The sequence below is a fragment of the Myzus persicae genome, unplaced genomic scaffold (genome assembly GCF_001856785.1).
Source record: "Myzus persicae strain clone G006 unplaced genomic scaffold, MPER_G0061.0, whole genome shotgun sequence".
In the NCBI taxonomy this organism is placed as follows: domain Eukaryota; kingdom Metazoa; phylum Arthropoda; class Insecta; order Hemiptera; family Aphididae; genus Myzus; species Myzus persicae.
The window spans coordinates 243,764-265,283 of record NW_019102258.1 but is presented as its reverse complement, the minus strand read 5'-3'; the positions used below and the strand labels follow the sequence as shown (position 1 = coordinate 265,283).

The window sequence follows — 21,520 nt, the reverse complement described above, 5'->3', positions numbered from 1 at the left end:
TCAAAGATTTTAACGATAATATGTTTTTACTGTAAAAATTGAATGCTATAGCATGAATAAAAATACCGTGGAAAATATTTAAAATGAACTTTTTACAACGTCTTAAAATAATTTGATAACGTTATGTTGCGTGAGATGGATAAATGCACTTAAATGTATACGTCTTATTATTATCTACGATGTAGCGGCAAGCTGACAACTTATAGGTACCTACTACATAACACGGTTAAAGTAAAATATAATACAGTTATGAAGTATTTACCATTTGTCCGTAAATAGAGCGTGTCGTACGCTATAGACTTACCTATGGCATGAGGTACACGTAAACTATCAAAATACCTACACAGAAATGTCGACATTTCAGATTTATAGACCGATACATTCAAGGGTGATACGTTTTATACGGTTCACGGTGGCTCGGCGATAGCAAGCAAGTACCCAAAAAATTGTTCACCCGGTGATGGTATTATGTCCATCTGAGAGTACGCCTGACGGGTAAAGCGCATCTGAATGTGCGTGGGGACGTATTTGTGGTATCTAAATGCGGTTACCGGTCTACCATTTGTCAGTCAGCGTGACGTGGTCGGTCTTCATACGCCGGGTGATTCATGTAAGACACTCATTACTTAAAAAACCAGCAACAATTGAAGTGTTTTTGTTCACAGTTTTAAGTCGTAAGAAAACAAAAATTTCTAAAAAATATAATATTTCTTACTACTTTTTGTGGTATATCTTTAATTTAATTTTACTTTACTAACTTTGCTTTACCTAATGACAAAATGCATTTTTAATTCCTTATCACAAAGCAGAATATTTTTTGGAACACATTGGCTTATAAAAATTGAATTTTCAACGAGTAAGTCTATGATTTATAAATAATTTAAAGTTTAGTCGAGAGGAGTGGAATAAAGCAGTTACCTCGAAAAATGTTGGTCCACTTCTCCACTCATCTAAATTTTAAGTAGATACTTTTAACAAACTACTTTTTTGAAATTTGATTTTGATGGATTGGAATATTCCGAATAATACTCTGTTTCGGAATATGAAATTAAAAATGTACCTTTATATATTGTCACTAAAAACCTTATAGAAAAATAGAATTAAAACAAAAATATTTTGAAATGACTTATAATCGTATAAACGAAATATTTTCAAAAATGTCAGGGTTTTTTAAATAATGGGTGTCTTCGGTTAAATGGAACACCCCTCACTTCGTGAAATTGCGTGATCATAATATTTATCAAGTCAAAATGTGTTCGAAAAAAAATCATACGTATATACTAATAAGTTTGGTATAATATATTTATTTATTTATTAGGAATAAACGGGCAGACTCGATACCGGAAGTAAAACGGACGGTCGGACGTACTCGAAAAGAGTATCCGGAATGGCATATGATTTCGCTATCAAAACGCATTTAAAAAAAGTCATCACTGATAGAAAATAAATTTTTTTTCCTTACACACCTAGTAATTGATATGTGACTTTTGAACTCGATCTCACAGAAAGTGGACATCATAATTATTATGATATAATATGTTACTACGATAACTATAATATTATAATTATATATATTACTACGGGCTATAACTACTCTAACTTAACGTTTATAATAATATTACATTATATTTATTATTATTATAATATAATAATATAGAGGACGGACTACCCCGAGGTTTCCCGTTGTCCTCATTCAGTCATTTGTCAGTTGCGCGGAGGACGGACGGGAAAAAACAGTGGTCCATCCCATGTACATATTATATACCTAATAATATATTTATTTATTTTGCACAGCAGCTGTGGGCGTTTCGTTTTTTTCCTCGTCTTATTATATTTTGTTTTGCACAACCACGAAATTCGTTCGGAAACGACACAGTCGATTAACTGAAAACCGATTTATCTGCCGGTATATGGTATATTATGTTTGAGTTATTGCGGTAGTAACGAAACGAGATGGAGAAGAAAAAAACAAAACGATCACGCGTGCGGTCTTCAAAAAAATCTACTCGTGTTAATAATATTTTTTTTATCATATACAGTATACACATTATATTATATTATATACAAATCATAATTTATCGGTGGCGGTTAAGCATATTCCCGAGGTTACGTCAATATTTCATACTTGGATAGATTTAAATATTATGTGTGTATTAGAACACTGTGGCTTAGCCAATATTTTAGTAATTCGACCAACATTTTTTGGCAAACATTTCATCAGCACCTAATATGCATATCGGCCAAACAAAAATGTCATTGTTGTTTTACAATTAAAAGCAGTATTAATTAAACCGCATTGTCTTACCTATATACTATATCTGTATGAAAGAAAAATTATTTAGAAATTTGAATCTCTGAAAATTGTTCTCTAAAATATAATAGCCACTATTTTTTGAAAGTTTTAAATTGCATGTAACAGTATCAGCCATTTAACACCACTCAATTATAAATACATACACGTCCACATATATAGGGTGATATTTTTAACGCACATCCCTCATTTTGTCAGTTAATTAATAAAATATAGTTCAAGTACTGGCGATAATCACTAAATACACTTTTTTGTTTCTTAGTCATTAACTATTTGATTTTTTTTAAACTCGAAACAAGTCACCATAGTTTTGGAAAAACAAACTAACTCGAAGTAAGTACCTGACTTGTGGCGTTAAACGAACCACCCTGTATATAATATAATATAATACACTACTCTATGTTTTGGGAACTATAATATTATAATTAATAAGTGCGCGTACGTATTTATAATGATAATAATATGAAGTGTATATAATAAAAATATAATATACAGGGTGATTCACCAAGCATTATCATCCCTAATTCTTCTTCAATAATAATGCAGTTGCAAATCTGGTTTTTAGAGTTTTTCAAATAAACCTATGCACAAAGACCATTTTTTAAAATCCTTGAATCATTTTGTGCAATTTAAGGAGTGTTATGTGGTGATAAAATCTTCTGTCTTCGAAGGAGAACTTACATTTTTTACTGTAAATTATTTAGTGGATAATTTTTTTGACAGTATTGACGTTTGAAATTCGAATGAGTATTTTTCTAGCTTTTGAAATGTTCATACTAAGAAGAACATTCCTAGAAATTGGTTTTACAAAAATATAAAATAGATGTAATATTGGATCTAGTGTCTATTATACATGGACCGTTTTTAAAAACTATAAACGTTGATAGATCAATATTATTTGTTAATATTTTTAATTCACCATAGCCCTTTACATCTTCCAAACCTATTATCATAGACCTATATCCTTAGTATAAAAATTTAAATAACTCAAAAACTACTTTTTCGAATTTTTAGCGAAATTATCTGTTAAATAATTTAGTAATTTTCAGTAAATGCGGGGGTTTTCATTTGAAAAATAGAAGTTCGAATCTCCATAAGGCGCTTCTGGAGTAGTGTACAAAAAAAAAAAAAAACTCAAGAATTTAAAAATTTAGCATTTAATTATATTTCAAAATTTCAAAAATCAGATTTTGACTGACTGCATTGTCGAAGAAGAAAATGGGGTTGATCATTTTTGGTGAGTCACCCTGTACGACGGTTAATTATAATATTATACAATTAGCGCCTATGACGGGTTTGTGCATGTGGTGCATACCTTTCGCTGTCGGGGGTATTACACGCGTTCCGACAGGAGGGCGGGTGGTCTGCCGATTCATAGATGCTTTCCTCACCTGTTGTCGAGTGGACGGTGGCCGACGACGCCCGGGCGGCCGCCTGTTGGTACGGCGACGCCGAGCCGCTGGTCGCCCTACTCGCCGGACGGTACCAACCCCTCACGAATCTCGGTTCTTCGCATCTGCGGAAAACGGCCGGGGTGAGCAAAAAATAAAGATCATTCTCGTTACAATAGTTTTACTCTAAACGCCGTATTAATAATAATCGCGATATAAAATATAAGCCATCGGGGGGGGGGGGGGGTCTAATCGAGGGGGCGGCGTTCGTCTTTGCGGCGCCCCTCCTTTCGTCCCCATATATAGACTGACTGTTATTACCGCTGAGGCTCCCTTGATGGGCTACACGATGACTACATAGTTAGTATTTTATTTTATAACTTTTGTATACGACGATTCATGGAAGTACTCATGAGCGAAGGGGGTTGCAGCAGAGGGGTCATATAACCCCTTTGGATTTTTTGTGAATATTAATTTCTAATAATTGATTGTTAAAATTAATAATCATACTTTTCAATATTTTTTCTGTGTGACTCAATTTTTCATACAAGTTAAGTTGATCGAATATCGATAACAATATAAAAAGTAATGAAAACCATATGCTATCAAGTTTAATAAACTGATGGTTAAATACTTTATTGTGTTGAGGTACATTTAAGAAAGCTATTTAATAAAATTAGAATAGGTATCTTTAACAATTTTTATTTTTTTCATATTTTTGAAGTTTTTTAAAAATCAAATGCATATTTTACTATATTTTATCGCATTTAAATCCCGGTCTTAAATTGATAACAATATTGTAATACTATGACGTGTAGTATATATGAGTAAAAATAATCACCCGGGATGCGCGTCATGTCTATAGTGTCTGTCGACTTCTGTTTCGGACATCCTATTCTCTTCCGAACCAGATGGACTGTGCCTTACGGTGTGCTCTTGAATTTGTTTGAAAAGGTCTTCCAGATTTCGTATACGGATTGTGGAGGAAACCTCTTTAGCGGTATCTTCTTCGTCTTCCGGGGCTTTATTAAACAGAATATTATTAGAATTGGACGTCAAGTATACTTTAGTGAGATTAAAAACGATGAAATATTCATAATACGCACCGATATCTGTTCGCCGACTGGGCCTCCGATATGGATGTCGATGGCATGTCGGAGCTCCACTTTCAGATAGAACGGTATGACTTTGAGGAAGTCCATGCCCTAAAAACACATTTCATTAATATTTATAATTCAAAATATTAAATTTTACTACAGAATCTTAATAATAGTTTTGATTTAAATGTAATTCATTATGTGACTTATTACTGATGCTCATACATAACACATAGGTATTTTATGAAATTTAAAGTTTATAACGTTCAAGTAATAATTAATTAAAATAATTGATATTAATACACAATTAAATTTTACTAACTGTCTTCACACAGTCTTTCTTGACTAGCTGTAATACGATTATAAGCCGATTCAGCAGTTTCTGTCAAGGTGCGCCATAATAGGTCTTCACTACTTGACCTGGCACCGGACGATGATCTATGGGCGGCGTCACGAAGTTTTTCCAACAAGTCTCCGTGGTAACCATCAAGTGATTTGATTTTCCGTTCCATGTCAGATATACTTACAGACCCCGGAGCTAGACCACAACTGCTTCCACGTCCACTCATGTGATGGTTTTCTATAATGAATAATTCAAATATAGCCTTCGAAGTTCAAAGACAACTTGAAAATTGTTCACGCTGTCGAACATGATTCACGTGATGTGTTAAAAGTATAATGAAACTTTTACATTTTAAAACAATATGGCCAAAACAGTTATTTTCTGTAAGCTTTAAGTTAAATACACAAGGGTATTAGATTAGAAGACGAACAGACAGAACTGTGTTGGAAGTTAGCAAAGTTTGAACAAATGAGTAATGTCGGAACTCACAAAATATCTGTGACAATATACAATATATACTGACATATAGTACGTTCAACAAGTTGAATTCACAACGACGAAATCTCTGGGGGTGATAATAATATACAATCATAAGTGAAATAAAAATAAACTTGCCTTGGACGTTCATATCGTCTTCGTCGTTAGGGCACAGGCCTAATCTGGACAAGTTTTGTGACTTATGCTCCCTAAAAAAAAAATATTTATATATAACACGTACAACAATTCTTAAAATAACTGAAATAAATAAAAGAAAGATACGTTTATAAATATTTATGATACACTTACATGGAAATACCAGAAGTGCTTGGAGACATATGGTTTGTTGAATGAAAGAGCATTTTATGGGATCCAGTTTCTGAGCGACTATAATAAAAATAAATTTAGAATACATTATATATTATTATTGTTTAAAATGTTTAAATGCGCACGATATTGATTTAAAGAACATAAAAAAATATATTTAACAGGTACATCTAACTAATAATATGTATTACGCAAAGTTTGGACCATTAAACTATTATTAACTCCTTGTAAAAGGCTTAGAGATTTATTACAATAATAATTAGTTCATAGTACATTGTGTTGTAATTTCTTAGATGGGAGGGAGAAAGAGATACGACACACACACACACACACACACACACACACACACACAGATAGTTTACATCCTTCTTCTTAGGTCATACCTAATCTAATAACTAAGTACCGAGTAATAACATTTAAGCCTTTAGACCAAAACCTAATATCAAAGGGTTGAAGAGCACATGGTGTATTTAGAACAGTCCTAAGCCCTCGACTGTGTTACAATTATTATGCCGTTCAAGATTAATACAATTTTGAAATCCAGTGTATGCATAATATCAAAATAATTTCCCAGAGCTACTTAACTACCAACTGCAGCAGCATAATGAATGTCATAATATAATATAAGTAAAAATGTTTAATATTATTTTATCTTTATTTCTCTGAGTTTTACTCTGCTAAGTTATATAATATTATTGTGTGACGCATATTTACTTGTATGGCGATTGGTTTCCGTATTTATTAATTCTGTTTATGTTAACCATTGCCATTTCTTCGGCCGATTCTTCGGAGGGGGCGTCAAATCTGGACGGCTTCGATACTGGAGTTGTATTGATCGACTGCTTTTGTTTGTCAGCTGCTTGTTTTTCACTACTCCTCCTATGCGATTTTTGTACGCAAAAACACGATTAATTCATCATTGAGCGTACTAATAAATGCTTGCACAATATTGAATTATACACGTACATACGTAATTAAAATACAAAACTACCAAAAGCGCATTGGTACATGCTTAAGTTGATCATACCATGCACAAATCGCACTACTACGTGATGACTATACTACAATTATAACTACATGGTTGGTGCTACAATGACTATTTTTGTACATTTTGAGAGTGTTAAATTAATTATTGGGACGTTGTATCTATATGATCTCTTCATTACGACATTGGGTCAAAAATATCTGGGTTTTTTCGAACTTTTGTTAAAAATAATTCACTAAAGTATAATCCATTATAGTTTCTACGCGGGACATTTATGAAGTCTTTATTTTTCACGAGAGGTTGTATTTTTTTTAAATTGTTTCATTGGAATTCAAAAATAACATACTTAAGTCATGACGTAGCTTGTTAAAATTATTGCAATCTGCTGTACAGTTATATAATATAGGTAGCAATAGAACGTAATAATCACCAACAATTAGCACGAATCGTTGAATCGTTTCAAGTTTTGTGTTTTTATATTAATTGTTTATTTTTAACAATTTCAACCAATGATTTTTTGGACATTCGTTTCATAAGAAAATGTTATGAGAGGAGTGTTACTTAATAAATAACTCTCCGTTTGTGTAACATGAATTTCTGTGTAAGTTTCTTGTGTCAAGCACATGTTGCTTGAACAGTTTGTAAATTCAAGTTTTCATTAATGTACTCGAGTAGAAAGTATAATGGGTTAACAAAAGTGTCCAATTCAAGTACAAGCCGTTAAAAACATTTATCACAGTGTTGAATGTATAAATAAATCGTTAATTTATCGAACTGGCACTAAAAACAATATTTCAAACCAAAATTTAAAAGGACAATCGACCAACTTTGATAATAAACCAATGGATACTTTTTTAAAACCGAAAGTTAAGTCTGTATTTTATTTAAAATAATCTCACACATTTTTTATGGTTTCCAGGTTTTTATGATAAATAATTTAAATCTGTTTTAAATTAAAATTAAATGACAAGGAGTGGAAATATACTTAATTGTTTATGAATTAATATTTTCCCGAAAACAATATTATGAACCATCTCGTGCTGAGGCGTATGATATCAATGACCAGAATGGGCAGAATGTAAAAATGTCGGCTTCAAACTAAAATTAAAAAAATAATTGTTCGTTTATTTTGTAGGCAGGTGGTTTAGCCTAAGTGTATGTTTTACGTATGTGTACGTAATATGTTCGGAAATAAAAAATAAAGTGAGAATGGCCAAACCTTTTTTTTTTATCGGGGTGGCATTAATATTTTAGGCATAAATATTAACATATATAACCAATTCAGACTTTGATTTTATCCTAGGATATAAACCTGTTGTCACGACTAAATACGCAATTAAAACACATAATAAATCTCACTAAACTACAATAAGCACCGTGATGTACAAGACAAGTTCAGTATTTTTTACCTCGCCTGAACCGGTTTAAGTAAACTAAAACTGTTAGCATGCTTGGCCGATATAAGTTATTTTGAGTTCGTACAATTTTATAAATTTTTTTATAGTTAATGTACACAATGTGTTATTTGATCTATGTATGTATATAAGTAATAGCTAAAAAATCCTTTTATTATTGTACAATAAAAATAAAAATTAAATAGTGCCAACATAATAGTTATGCATAATATTAAATGTAAATAAATAGGTTATAGGTATGTTATGTACACTGTTTTATTTATGAAACTACAGGAACAATATTGAGATGATCGGTTGTCAGGTGCTAATTATAGGGACCGATTAATGATGTATTTTTATTTATTTATTTATATGACTTATAGGTAGTATTATTTAGTAGTCATCTATAAAAAAAAAGTATAATTCTGAGCTTTTTGACTAACCTGAAGCAAAAACAGGGGTTCTTTTTGTACACAACCACGTGGCGATAACACAAAGCAGAACATGTGAAAATCAGAAACACCACTCCGACAGCAGTCATGAGTATCATGACCAAGACACCGGTGTTGGTGCTGTGAGCGTTTACTTTAAAACCGCAATGTAACGTTCCATACAGGCGAGGTGAAGTTGAATTCCACAATGCACAAATTCAAACATAAAAAAAAAACGTAAGCGTTGTATGATTTTGAGAAATCCACAAGAATTGTCGCAATTAAACGCAAAAAGTTACCGGGCTTGTTATATATTTTTTATTTTTTCGTATCACCAATTACCAACAATTACGAATAAAATAACGTGTACGATATATAGGTACCTACTTTTCGCGCTTGATTTAATGGATCTTTGATTTTAAATAATAATTGTGTTTTAAAATCGGTCCAATAAATTATTATATATATCAATGTTTCGGAACAAGTACGATGCGTGCTCGTAAAACAAAACAAAAACAAATTCGCACACCTCAAACACAAACAAAAATAAATAATATTGTTTGTGTAAAAAAAAAAATAAAACATTAATAAAACAAATAAAAAAATAAAATAAAACTCAACAGTCCAAATTTTCAAGACTTTTGTGTTATTTTGATTTCGCTACCTGTAGCAAATAGCTAGTAAAGCAAAACTTATGAAGACGAATTTTACTGCGACTGATAATATCACGACCATTCCTAATGTGCTGATATGTTCCGAATGGGTGTCTGGAAATTATTTGTTAATTTTCGGATTTAATATTTATGGCAATAATTTAAATTATATACAAATGTAATATACTTTCAAAATATTGTGATAAATTGAAAAATTGTTCAATTATTACGGTCGAGGAATCGTACTTTATATGATTTAGTAAGAATTTTGGTTTCAATTTTCTGATTTTCGAACCGAATTATTAGGTGTTTGGTTTGTTTTGAATATTTGCAAATCGAAAACCAACAACCTAAGTTTGGTTTGATACAACATTACTATACAATATTAATACCTACTTACGTAAAGGTATTATATATATATACTACAAAAGGATATGTTCACCACGAAAGTTATCAGATTTGTTGTTTTCATAAATAATTCTCGTCCATATTATGTACAATACTAAAATAAGTAATCGGTGAAAATGCCGAGCCTTAGGATTATTATTTATTTCTATTCTGAATTAATAAATATAAAACGACTTAAACGGGTGTGTCGTAGATTCATTGTTATTATTTTGAGGGTTTTTCAAAATCCCGACAACGGGAAAATTAAAAAAATAATCTTTGTATAAACTACCATCTGTGTTCAATTTCCAATTTATATAGGTAGGATTACACGCAACTTTTTGGGTGATCCATCTACCCACGCGTCGAAACACATCATTATATAATATAAAACAAATACGTTCCTAGCTATGCTCAGAATCTAAAATTACAGGTTGTAACGGTAGAAAAATTAATGAAATAAGTTTTTGAAGCGTCTTGCGTCATTTTTATAATACGGAAAAACAAACTAAGTCGTAAGAGGGAAATAACGAGCTATTGTAAATCGTAATGCATTGGTGTAAAAAATCTTATCCTCGTCGTTTAGGTACACATTATAACATAATATTGCAATTGAGTCCGATAAAAAAGTATCATTAATATAGTGTTGAAAATAAATGCGCTCCACCGTATACGTATTCTAATTTCCAATCACTTGCTGCTGTGTTACAGTATGTTTAATCAAATTGAATTTTCCCTCAAATAACATAATAATGTATTCTAATTTATATTAATTATTCCTTCTCCCCATTTCTCTTCCGTTTAGACTGCTGCAGTTACGTTTCCGTATCGATTTACCCGAGTCTTTGACCCGGGGACGTTCATTGCACCACTCTAGACCGGAAATGACTGACATTCGGGATTAGCCAAAGTTTGTTTTCGAACCAAAGATGATCCCGAACGGAGGACGAGAGTTTGGGACAGGGCTGTGTGGTTTATATAGGTAGATTAATGACGAGTGGTTACTATTAATCGTATTCCCAAAAACCGGAGAAGCGTGGTTGAATACAGTCGTGTGGACGTGTGTGCGCGCGCTTTTAATATGTCGTCGTTTGAGTGTACTTTTCTCAATGGACGAGAAAGGTCGCCGGGAGCTAGCTTGGTTAACTCGATATCAAAAGGGTTATGCAAATTAAATTTCGAAAGGGAAGCGACGAAGAAGTAAACGTGGTCGAACGTGGTAATGGTTTTTTACGGTGATGACGATATGTATAATAATATTGGGTTCGCGGGACAACCATCGCGGTAATGGACTAAATGTCTAAATCACGAAATTCGATAGGTATCGTTAAAATCTGATCAGAATTTTCAGCTGGTGAATCAAATGCTATGGAATAAGATAGAAAATAGTCTGATAATTATTGATCAAATTTGAATACGGTTAAAAAAAATAAAATCAGACTTATTAAATTTATTAAATTTGGACTATTATATGGGTACCATGTGAATATTATACCAACAATTTTACATTTTAGTGTTTTATTTTGACAGAAATAATGTTATTTGTTGTGAAACTAACGTTATAGTATACATTGATAAGCGAATTTATTATTTCCATGTATTATAATATACTGCAGCGTGGTGCTCGTGGCATTATTATTTAATAACAATATCATATATTATGATTATTAGTATTATTATACGGATTTATAATGGATAATATTCCACTGTAATAAAATGTTTGATATATTATAGGCGATAGTGATGGGGTACAAAATAATGGGTTGAATTCGAAGAATAAATTTTAAACTCCCGCCGTTTCAGTGATTTCAAACAACCGTGTTCATGATATATATTTTTAAAAATAACAGCACGTCTTATAGTTGGACGGAAAAGTATATAATCAACGAAAAATCTAGTAAATCTTGAAATTGTGAATAAAAAAAATAAGTATGAAAATTCACCGCACGTTTCACTAACTCGAAATACTATATTATTATGATCGACGCTATTTGTTTTTGACTCTCGTTCTGAACATTATTTACCGTCGCTTGTCGGCTATCGTTCGATATAATATTATAATATTATGTACATTAAAATGGTACTGTGAGGCGATTTCAATATTTTATCGATTTTCAGAACACGACTGACCTTATTAAAAATATTTTTTTTTTTTTAAACGACCATGACTATAACATAATTTATACAGATATATGATAGTGAATGGTTAAGCGAGCTGATGAGATCAAACGTTTGTCCAGTGTTTGCCGTTATGTGTGAACATTTACGTGCAGAGAAGTGCGTGGAAATTGTTATAGTTTTCGTTTTTCCAATGCAACTCAACACCATATTAATATTGGCCTTATTCTTTCATCTTTATACTATGTCCAACGGTAGACCCACAATATTTCCGAACTATCGACAAATAAGTAGGTACATGTGTTTATGCAGTTTACACTGTTTTAAGCTACTGTACAGTAGTTCATGGTTTTATGTATATCTATACAGTGTTTGATATAGATTAATAATACGACCATAATATTTAGGTAATTTATGTACCTTGGTTGTATAGTTTCCCCAGAATTATAATATAATATATAGGTTATGTTTGACAACGGGAAATTTCGAAGAGAATTGTTCGGAAAATGTAAGACCCAAATGCAATACAACTAGTACACCACATAATATATTATGCTAAACGATTACAAATAAATACCGACCACACTATACAAACTATAATATTATAATTTATAATGCATATAATAGTTTTCTCCTCTCGTCTGGTTTGTCCACCTCCTTTCGGTAGTCCCCACGCTGCACTGCACTTCACACTGGCACTTCATTATACATTTGTTCGGTAGAGTCCGGTGCAAACAGTGTTCGATGCAATGTGTAAACTATCATTCAATTTCAAGTGCTATCGGCTCATCGAAATTGTGTCAGGATAACAACGTTGTAGGGAAATGTAGACGAGCACATTTTAATGGTGTGTGCAAAACTCGGATAAGAGAGTGGGTGAAATAATAGTAATAGTAACAATAATAATTATAGTAATAATAATAATAGTAATAATATCAATAAAAACAATACATTTTTTTACATAATTATTTCATGTCAATGGATTGCAATATAATTTACTTAAAATAATATTTGATTTATTTTCCTGGGGATTACCCCCCCCCCCCCCCCACACAGTATTGACACCCAGATTCTATTTGAACAGTTAACTATTATTATCTCGACGAGAAGGTATTAATGTTTTTGAAAATATTTTCTCTTACAAAATTATAATTATATGTTTTGCTTTTTTGAGAATTTCGGTGCATAATAATCGATTTTTAACATTTCTATCTAGTTAATTAGTAAGCACGCGTTGTTTTACTATGACATCAAATTGTGTAAAAAAAATATTTTAATTAACATTAATAATTTTCGAGGTAATGTGATTGTCTACTATAAGAACGAACCACTAAACAGTATATTATTATGATTCTGTCCGATACTGTCCTGTCGAAATCATATTCAAAGTCAATAATTGGATTATCAATTTGTTTAGGAACACTGATAAAAGATATGGTACCGAATGGGTAGTAGGCACTTTGCAGTCTTATCTTTATATTGGTTTAATAAAATGCAATAAACAATAAACAATTTAACGGCCCGCGAGTCACGGTTGATTCAGTTATACACTTTAACCTAAATTAACTATAGCGTATATACGACGAATAGTAATTTAGTAATAAACGGGATGAGGAATTTAATAATCCGATTTATTTAGTTATATATATATACTTACGTATATTATATAATGTAAGAGTAAAATAATATAAAGAGTGTAAACTATATTATTATTATCATCTATAGAGATCTTATCGGACGACAAATTCCCAAACGTTCGAGAACAAAATCTTTACGAGTTGGCGATTAACAAAACTTGACATTTCTGAAGCGCCAGTGCTATTACGGAGTGTGATCGGATACACGCAAAAAGCTTCCCTTTCCTTTTTTTCCAAGTACCTATATTTATATACCTTGTTTAAGACAAACTCAGCACTACGATTGATTTTAACTCACCGTGTTGGCGTATAAAATGGGATTAATTCCGCAGTTTGTAGGAGAACCAATTACTATATTGTACACATTTTATAAACACTGAACATATATCATTATTTCGAAATAGTTTTTCTTCTGTATCGAATAATTACGCTATTGCGTCTCAGAAATGTTGTAAAATGATTACATTGACGGATATCAATGATTGTTATATCTTACAAATCCCAACCGTATACCTAGTAGAACCTGTGTTATTTAAATTCATAAATATATCGTATACAGGTACCTAAGTATTTACTCAGAACAAAATATTACACCGGTGGAGTCTACATAGTAGTTGTCACTGTGAATCAGAATCAATGTTTTACTGTTACAAGTTACAGAACACAGATTTTAACTGACATGATATTGAATTTGTATTGTGTTATAAGACACAGTACCGCGAGTGTATTTTCGCAGGAAAAATATGGCAGGTAAGTATCAAGTAATAACGTTGTAGAAAACAAAATAAAATATAGAATGAAAATTTCGAACATTGGAATATAATGAAAAAATAAGTACAATACCTATTAAACTTATGATCGCGATATTTGGTAACTATAGGTAAGTACTGTATGATCGCTGTGGTTATTATTTTCCACTTAGTTTATCGTGTAATTGTAATCCATTAGGTAGGTACCTACTTTAATAATATTTTGCGACATGTGAACTGGCTATACTCGGATTAATGTGTGGTAACGTTTTAATTATTAGTTTGTTGTATCTTACCATATGGAGTTTCTTTCATGATCATTTTGCTTTCCAGATCGGATTTAGCTTTTTTTGCATCCTCCGGCGACAGTGTCACGTCCGCGGAGTTTGGGGCAGTAGGCGAGATTTCTACCTGGATAGAACAGTCATTTCCTGACCAGCCAATATCACAGAAACACTGGTTTAAATTTGAGCAAATCTGTGGAAAACAGTGAGCATTGTTAACATTATATTATCGTGTACACCGTCCCAGGAAACGTAAGTTTAGTAAGTCAAGTCCACTTACCCCGTGTGCAGAGCACTCTAAATTATTATGATTACTGGGACATTTATTGTGTGTATCGATGTACGGATTCATACTCGTGCATGTTTGATTGATACAAATCTGAGGAAAAAAAAGACAACAATTGAAATATCCTTTTGCAATATGATTGGCAGGTAAGTATTGATTAGATGTGTTTGCTTACTAGATTATCACCGCACGGAGTTCCGTCCTGAACTAAGCTAAACATTTTGGAACCACTCGTCGACCTAAATGAACACATTAGGTTTTACATCAAACATTATTATTTATTATTATTATTATTATTATGAATACTAGTTTATGCTATCATTCGATTTGTTAATAATTTGTGCACACTATCTCTTGGAGTTATATCGGTATATACCTTTACAACCAGATATTATAATAAGTCGTATTAGAATATTGAGAAAGAATTTAATTTGTTTTTTTATCGTTAATTAGTTTAAATTTGTAAATAACAGATAATTTTCTCCAGCTTATAACTTATGTGTCGTATATGCTTTACAACCCTATTAACTCAAGAGTTAAAATGTATAAAAATAAAAATGTTTATGGTATATTATTAAATTGTACTAAATAAGAAAAACAATTAAAGGTTACGCTGCTTACGCACAATACGGTTGTCAGTTAATTAATGATTTTATTTTATTCGTATGTACACGGTATACCTTTACATAGAATGTTAAGTAGGTTTCGTTTTAAGCGGTTTTTGATTATGCAATATAAGTAAACATATTTTGCAAAATGTTTTTCTTAAAAACCTTAGTAAACTATTTTACAAACATAAACACTATACGTAATAGTTGATAAAACTCGTTTAAAAATTGTATTTTATTATATTTTTTTCGTTGCCGAAACAAATTTTATTTATTTTAGGTTCGGTTATTCCCTTTTTCTTACTTTTATGTTTGAATTATTTTTCTTGGATTGTAATGTATGTGAGTTTTTAGCTTTTAATAAAGTTTTAATTACCATTGCATAAATTATAAACTTTATAAACTCTTAAAGTAACTACTATTACTAACGACTAACCTACTATAAGTTACAACTTATATCACTACTATATTTTGAATAGTTTGTATGTAGTACACTTGGGACCTGTGTTACTATAACCTCTGACATTAGACAACAATTTTAAAAAGAAACACATAAACTCAGAAACGAGGTAAATTATATAAGGACAATTATATATATCTTAAGCACGAACTCGGAAATATTTGTCAAATGTAAAAAATGTTTTGCTTTTAATCGCCTCTAATAAAGTCATAGTTTTGTTGTCAGACTGCCATGTGAAGTGACTCGTAAGTACTTTTGATTAAATTCGGATTTTGGGACGGAGAACTCGAAGAAAACCGAATGGCAGAAAAGGTTTAAATGTTGTGCAAGATTGCTTTTTACTTTCATCGTCCTTTAAGCTGTTTGTCGGTGTTAACTGTTAAGTAAACACGACTTGTCGAATTAGCGTTTACTATGTCATGTATGATGTTATGCTGCAGTTATTCCGCAACAATAATAATACCACTTACTTGCACTCATAATCCTTGGCATCTATGGAGATTACTGTTTTGGTGTGCCTCGGCGCAGACGCATTTTGAGGATATTTAGTACCTTTTTGACATTGCAACGATCCGCAATACACGTTTCTATAAGAGAAAAAAAAAATAAAAAACATTTGGAGTGAAATAATATTTGTAATAATTTTTGAACACACGGTGATATAATATTATAATATACTGTAATTATAATATTATAATGTGCAAAAAACTAACTTTTGATCGCATTTTAAGTACGTGGTAGTACCAGCCTCTTCGACCATACCGCAATGTCCACTCATCGATCCCTTGGTGTTGAATTCGTCGTAGCACTGCCTGTCTGATGACACCCCGCCTAAACCGCAAACACGGGTATTGTTTGATAGTAATAATAATAATAATAATAATAATAATAATAATAATAATAATAATCATAATAATAAATGTATAGCTCGTTTCTGTTGGGCTGTCATGCAAACACATAGCTATTGCAATCATTAAATTCTTTGTACGAAGCACCACCGTTGAATACAAATATTGTTGATGGGCTTAAATATTTTACGAGTACACGACCGGTATTATTATTACGTTGTAATTATTGTTAAAAAATCGTATTGATTTTCTCCGATCGATTTAATCGGTTTATACGGAACAATAGACGAAGGGCCTTGGTCCCGGTGAAAATGTTTAGAGAGAATATATATTATATTTATTGCGTATCGTACAATGTTATAGAATATGAAATAATAAAAGTAATTTGGTTTTAAAATATGCATACATTTTTGGAAAACTCTAGAGGATAAGGGATTGGAATTTAATGCACTATTATGAATTTTTTAGTTTACTTAGATGAAAATGTTTTTACTGCACCAAAAAACTATTTAAAATGGGTTACTATATAGAAGGCAGAACAACACCTCAAAGAAACAAAACGAACTCGAAAATTCAAAGTAGTTTTGTTCACTTTCAGTATAAAACTGAAATATTGTATAATACATATTATTAAAGTTTTATTTATCATATTCATATAATATATATAATAATATTATAATAATTGATAAAATGTTTTATAGTAATTAATACAAAACATAGTTTATATTCATATGATTTTTGGATTTAAATTTTAAAATATTCAAAGGTACAAGAGAAGAATTATGAATTATACATACATGGTTATAATTTATAAATATAACCATCTATCCATTAATTTACCTAAAACAATGTGATTCTTAGATTTTTGAAAATACATTGATATTTATTTTGTTATGAGTAAAAAAAAAATTATTTTATACGAGTTGTATTAAAAATGTACTAAAACAATTCGGTTTTGATATTAAATTGGATGAAATTGGTTAATTCGTAAAGTTTCTTAATTTAAATGTAGAATGGATAAATTTAAAATGTATAGCAGAGAGTATTTTAAATCAGTAATAATATTCATACTCTACGTTGTAATAAAATTATTATTTCATTCTAAATTCATCAAAAACATCAAACTCTAATCTAATCTCACTTTGAACCGAAATAATGATTTTAGTTTTGGTTGGTCATGTAATTTCAGACTAGACAAAAAAAAATCACTTTAGTTAAATACTTTTCCTTTTAGTTAATGAACTGTTGGTTAATTTAGTTAATCCGTTCTGCTTCATTAAGTTCATTAATCGATTTTTTATGATAAGAGATAACATTGTAAAGTGTTAAATTAATACTTTAGCATTTTTTATACATAAAATAAAATGTTATCATATCGGACTAAATTGTATAAAATTATGGGCTTTGTATGTTTAAACAAAGTAAATGATGCCCCAGCATATTTGTTAGAAAATTAATCAAATACAGTTACAAATCACAATATTTATCATGAAAGTAATACGACCTTTTATTAATTATCATGATTAATAGTGTAACTTATACATTTTATTTTTCGATTAACTTGAAGGCTACGAAATTCAACTCTTGGTCTAGAACTTTTTATTTCAATACTAGTAATGTCCACTATTATAATAGAAGTTTATTTATGTTGTGGGATGGTAAAATAAATGGTAAATTTTAAATTGAAATAAAAAATTATATGAACAAAAATTATGTATTCTATAGCATACATGTTATGATAGTTTAATAACTACTGTCACAAATCTCTGTCACCGAATATCATGATTTCAAGTTTATTTAAATGTTTACTTGGCAATTTTTCCAATGGCCGAGCATCCCCTATTCTCCCCACAAAATCGAAGTCACGTATGGCCCCGGATACTACGTGTTCGAGTATTTTATGTTTTAATTATATTGCATTTAAGCCTTATACTACTAGACAAGAAACAATAATGTCATTTTATACTCACCATAACCCCAAATCTGTTCACATTGGTCGTTGAGCGTGGGACATTCGCCCATGTAACAGAAGCCGTTTTCCGTGCCACACGGGCTGGCATTCTTTTTGTACATGTCCGCGGGACATTGGCCATTGTCACCAGTGCAGTGTTCCGGTAAGTCACATTCGTTGTTGGCCACCCTGCACGGTGTACCCTCCGCCAAAAACTGTCAACAGGCGCACATAAGTCAATTTTTGTTTAGAGCATTATATTTCCATACAACTTCAATATATTCTATGGTAGTATAGTTGTACCAGTGACGTAACCGGGAGAAAACTAGGGAAAAATTAATTATGTTTTCTCCAAAATCGAAACCTGGAAAATACTTAATATTGTTTGTTTTTTGACACAGTATTAAAACTCTTTGCTTAGAAACAGAATATCGTATTGATACTATATCATTAAATAACTTGAAATAAGTGCACCGAGGTCATCTAAAAGGTGCCATTATTTGTTAAAAAAAAAAATTATTTGATAATAATCCCTTATATCTAATTATAATTCATGAATATATATTATAAGATCATTTATGTAATATAGGGGTTGTGAAGACGTTGACAATACTTCGACGTATTATTATACAACAGGAAAAGTATGTAATAAATATAACGTATGAGAAATAAAATATTTTTATCTTATAAATCTATGTTGACTTGTATTACGTCATTTCTTATATTAGAAGATTTAAAGATTTCTACTGTTGCCATATCAAGGGGGGGGGGGAGAAAATGATACCTTGCCCTTTAATCACGATTACGCCACCGAGTGGTTGGTACTATAGTAGTGGTAAAATTGACGACCGTAATATAGGGCATGTAAGATTGTCGAGACCGGAACGAGTGGGAATTTATTGTCATACTTAACTTCCGTAAACGAAATCCACGGAATCATACCGTGTATAATGTTTATGATGTAACTACATATTAATAAATTCGACGACGTAAAATATTTTGAACGTTTTTATTTCCAAACTCAATCGAGATAGTTCACGTTCAAGCTTATGTCTTTATTACATAATTCTATTGCAGACAATAATAATTTACCTTGCAATCTTTACAGCAAGTCCCGGACGCCGAGCATTCGGCTTCTTTTATCAGTTTGCACGTGATCGGATCACAACACGGATCAATCTTTTGGCAGTTGTCGAACCCGCCACAATCGCATTCTTCGTTGTCTTCCACTATGTTGTTACCGCATTTTTGTTGTAAATTAGTGACCTACGACAAAGGGAATATTATACTATATAATATGCTATACCTATTATGGGCTATGACCAAGTGACCCGTTTAAATATCATATAAAACGAAACGTTTCATCTCCAAATCTGCCACTATACAGAACCTTAAAGGTTTTATTTTGACATATCCGATGTATAACTTGAGTGTCAATCTTACCTCATTCGGTTTATTGAGCAAACACATATTTCGAGTTTCCCGAAATTCGTCTATGTAATCGTTGAGGCTGCAATCGCTAAACTTGTATGGCTGAATATTTTCCATGCCTACGATAGATTGTTGCATGATACAACCATGCCAATCTCGGCAGTAACATTCTTCTCCTGAAAAAGAGTACATTTTATACAATTTTAATTGGATCAGGCCTTTTGCAATTTGGAATTGTTTTAATATCGAGTACAAAGTTTGAAGTGAATTTAATTCATCTATACCTTTGATCTCAGAGTCTATTGGACCTAAAACGATAGACATGTGACAATAGACACTATTGGTATTAGACAATGGACATTTGTATTGGGAAATGATAATTGCAATTTATTAATAATTTATTACTGCACTATGACTGAATCAAATTTCGTAATGTTTTTTAACATTTATATTGGTATTATTATTAATATGCATAAGTGATGAGGTTATGTCACACAACATTTTTGTATTATATTAAATGAAATAATATTTTATAGTTACATGTGTTTTAATTTTTCACGACTTCAAACATAGTTAATGATTATTTATGTAGATATTATAGTAAACATGTATAGTATAAAATATATCATGAGCATGTATCAACCTTCAATGGTGTTATAAAAGAAAGCGAAAAAAGTGGTTATGTCATCAACTCCCTTTGTAAGGTTTTTCACTGAGTGTTTACGTAGTTAATTATAAAGAAATTAAAAAAAAAAACGTAGGCTATTTATCACTTGGATATGTCTCAAGAGTCAAAAAAAAGAGGACTGAAAAAAAGGCTGATTACTTTTATTGTAAACATTTTAAACGTCCAAGCCCACTTGTAATTTTTTTGAAATATCGATTAAAAATTAATTGGAGTTAAATACATTTCGTTATCATACTTGTTAAATATAATACATACTTTATAACTACTTTATAATTTATATGATAAACACAGTATTTCATAAATGAGTACACGTAAATGTAATTTTTAAAGTAGATGCCTAACTTGATGCGCTGTTGGTTTCTTAAAATCACACTTGGACTGAGAGATGGGAATGGTCAGCTGTGAATACATATTGTGTACAAGGTACCCTGAGGTGTAATTATTATTGTTGCTCGATTATGTTTATATAAAGTACATAAAAAGTTCATCACCACTGAAGTCGTTTTTATTTCATAGTCTTAAGACTAAACCCACATATTTATTACGTTTATATCAATTTGATCTCGACATTTTCTGTAGCTAAACGTGTATTAATATTATTATTTAATCAGATTCTTAACGAGAATTAAGCGCAGTCTGTGGGTGGATTTCAGTTAGGTATACA

At 31.1% G+C, this 21,520-nt stretch overlaps 1 protein-coding gene across 3 annotated transcripts in view; it reads right to left on the bottom strand.

Annotated features, from left to right (window-relative positions):
• Positions 1–21,520, bottom strand: part of LOC111031669 (disintegrin and metalloproteinase domain-containing protein 11) — a 258,301-nt gene that overhangs the window by 3,152 nt on the left and 233,629 nt on the right. Inside the window, exons 12-27 of one of the 3 annotated variants that reach the window (XM_022311712.1) lie at positions 20,181–20,344; positions 19,830–20,003; positions 18,757–18,952; positions 16,652–16,769; positions 16,409–16,525; positions 15,046–15,109; positions 14,865–14,963; positions 14,597–14,777; positions 9,421–9,523; positions 6,661–6,825; positions 5,929–6,006; positions 5,758–5,828; positions 5,122–5,379; positions 4,809–4,907; positions 4,544–4,724; positions 3,703–3,827 (exon numbers count right to left, since the gene is read on the bottom strand). In XM_022311712.1, coding sequence (XP_022167404.1) covers positions 3,703–3,827; positions 4,544–4,724; positions 4,809–4,907; positions 5,122–5,379; positions 5,758–5,828; positions 5,929–6,006; positions 6,661–6,825; positions 9,421–9,523; positions 14,597–14,777; positions 14,865–14,963; positions 15,046–15,109; positions 16,409–16,525; positions 16,652–16,769; positions 18,757–18,952; positions 19,830–20,003; positions 20,181–20,344 — 2,193 coding nt within the window. Of the gene's footprint in view, positions 1–3,626; positions 3,828–4,543; positions 4,725–4,808; positions 4,908–5,121; positions 5,380–5,757; positions 5,829–5,928; positions 6,007–6,660; positions 6,826–8,768; positions 8,911–9,420; positions 9,524–14,596; positions 14,778–14,864; positions 14,964–15,045; positions 15,110–16,408; positions 16,526–16,651; positions 16,770–18,756; positions 18,953–19,829; positions 20,004–20,180; positions 20,345–21,520 lie in introns of all 3 variants that reach the window. The other 2 variants (XM_022311711.1, XM_022311713.1) reach the window with 2 other exon arrangements.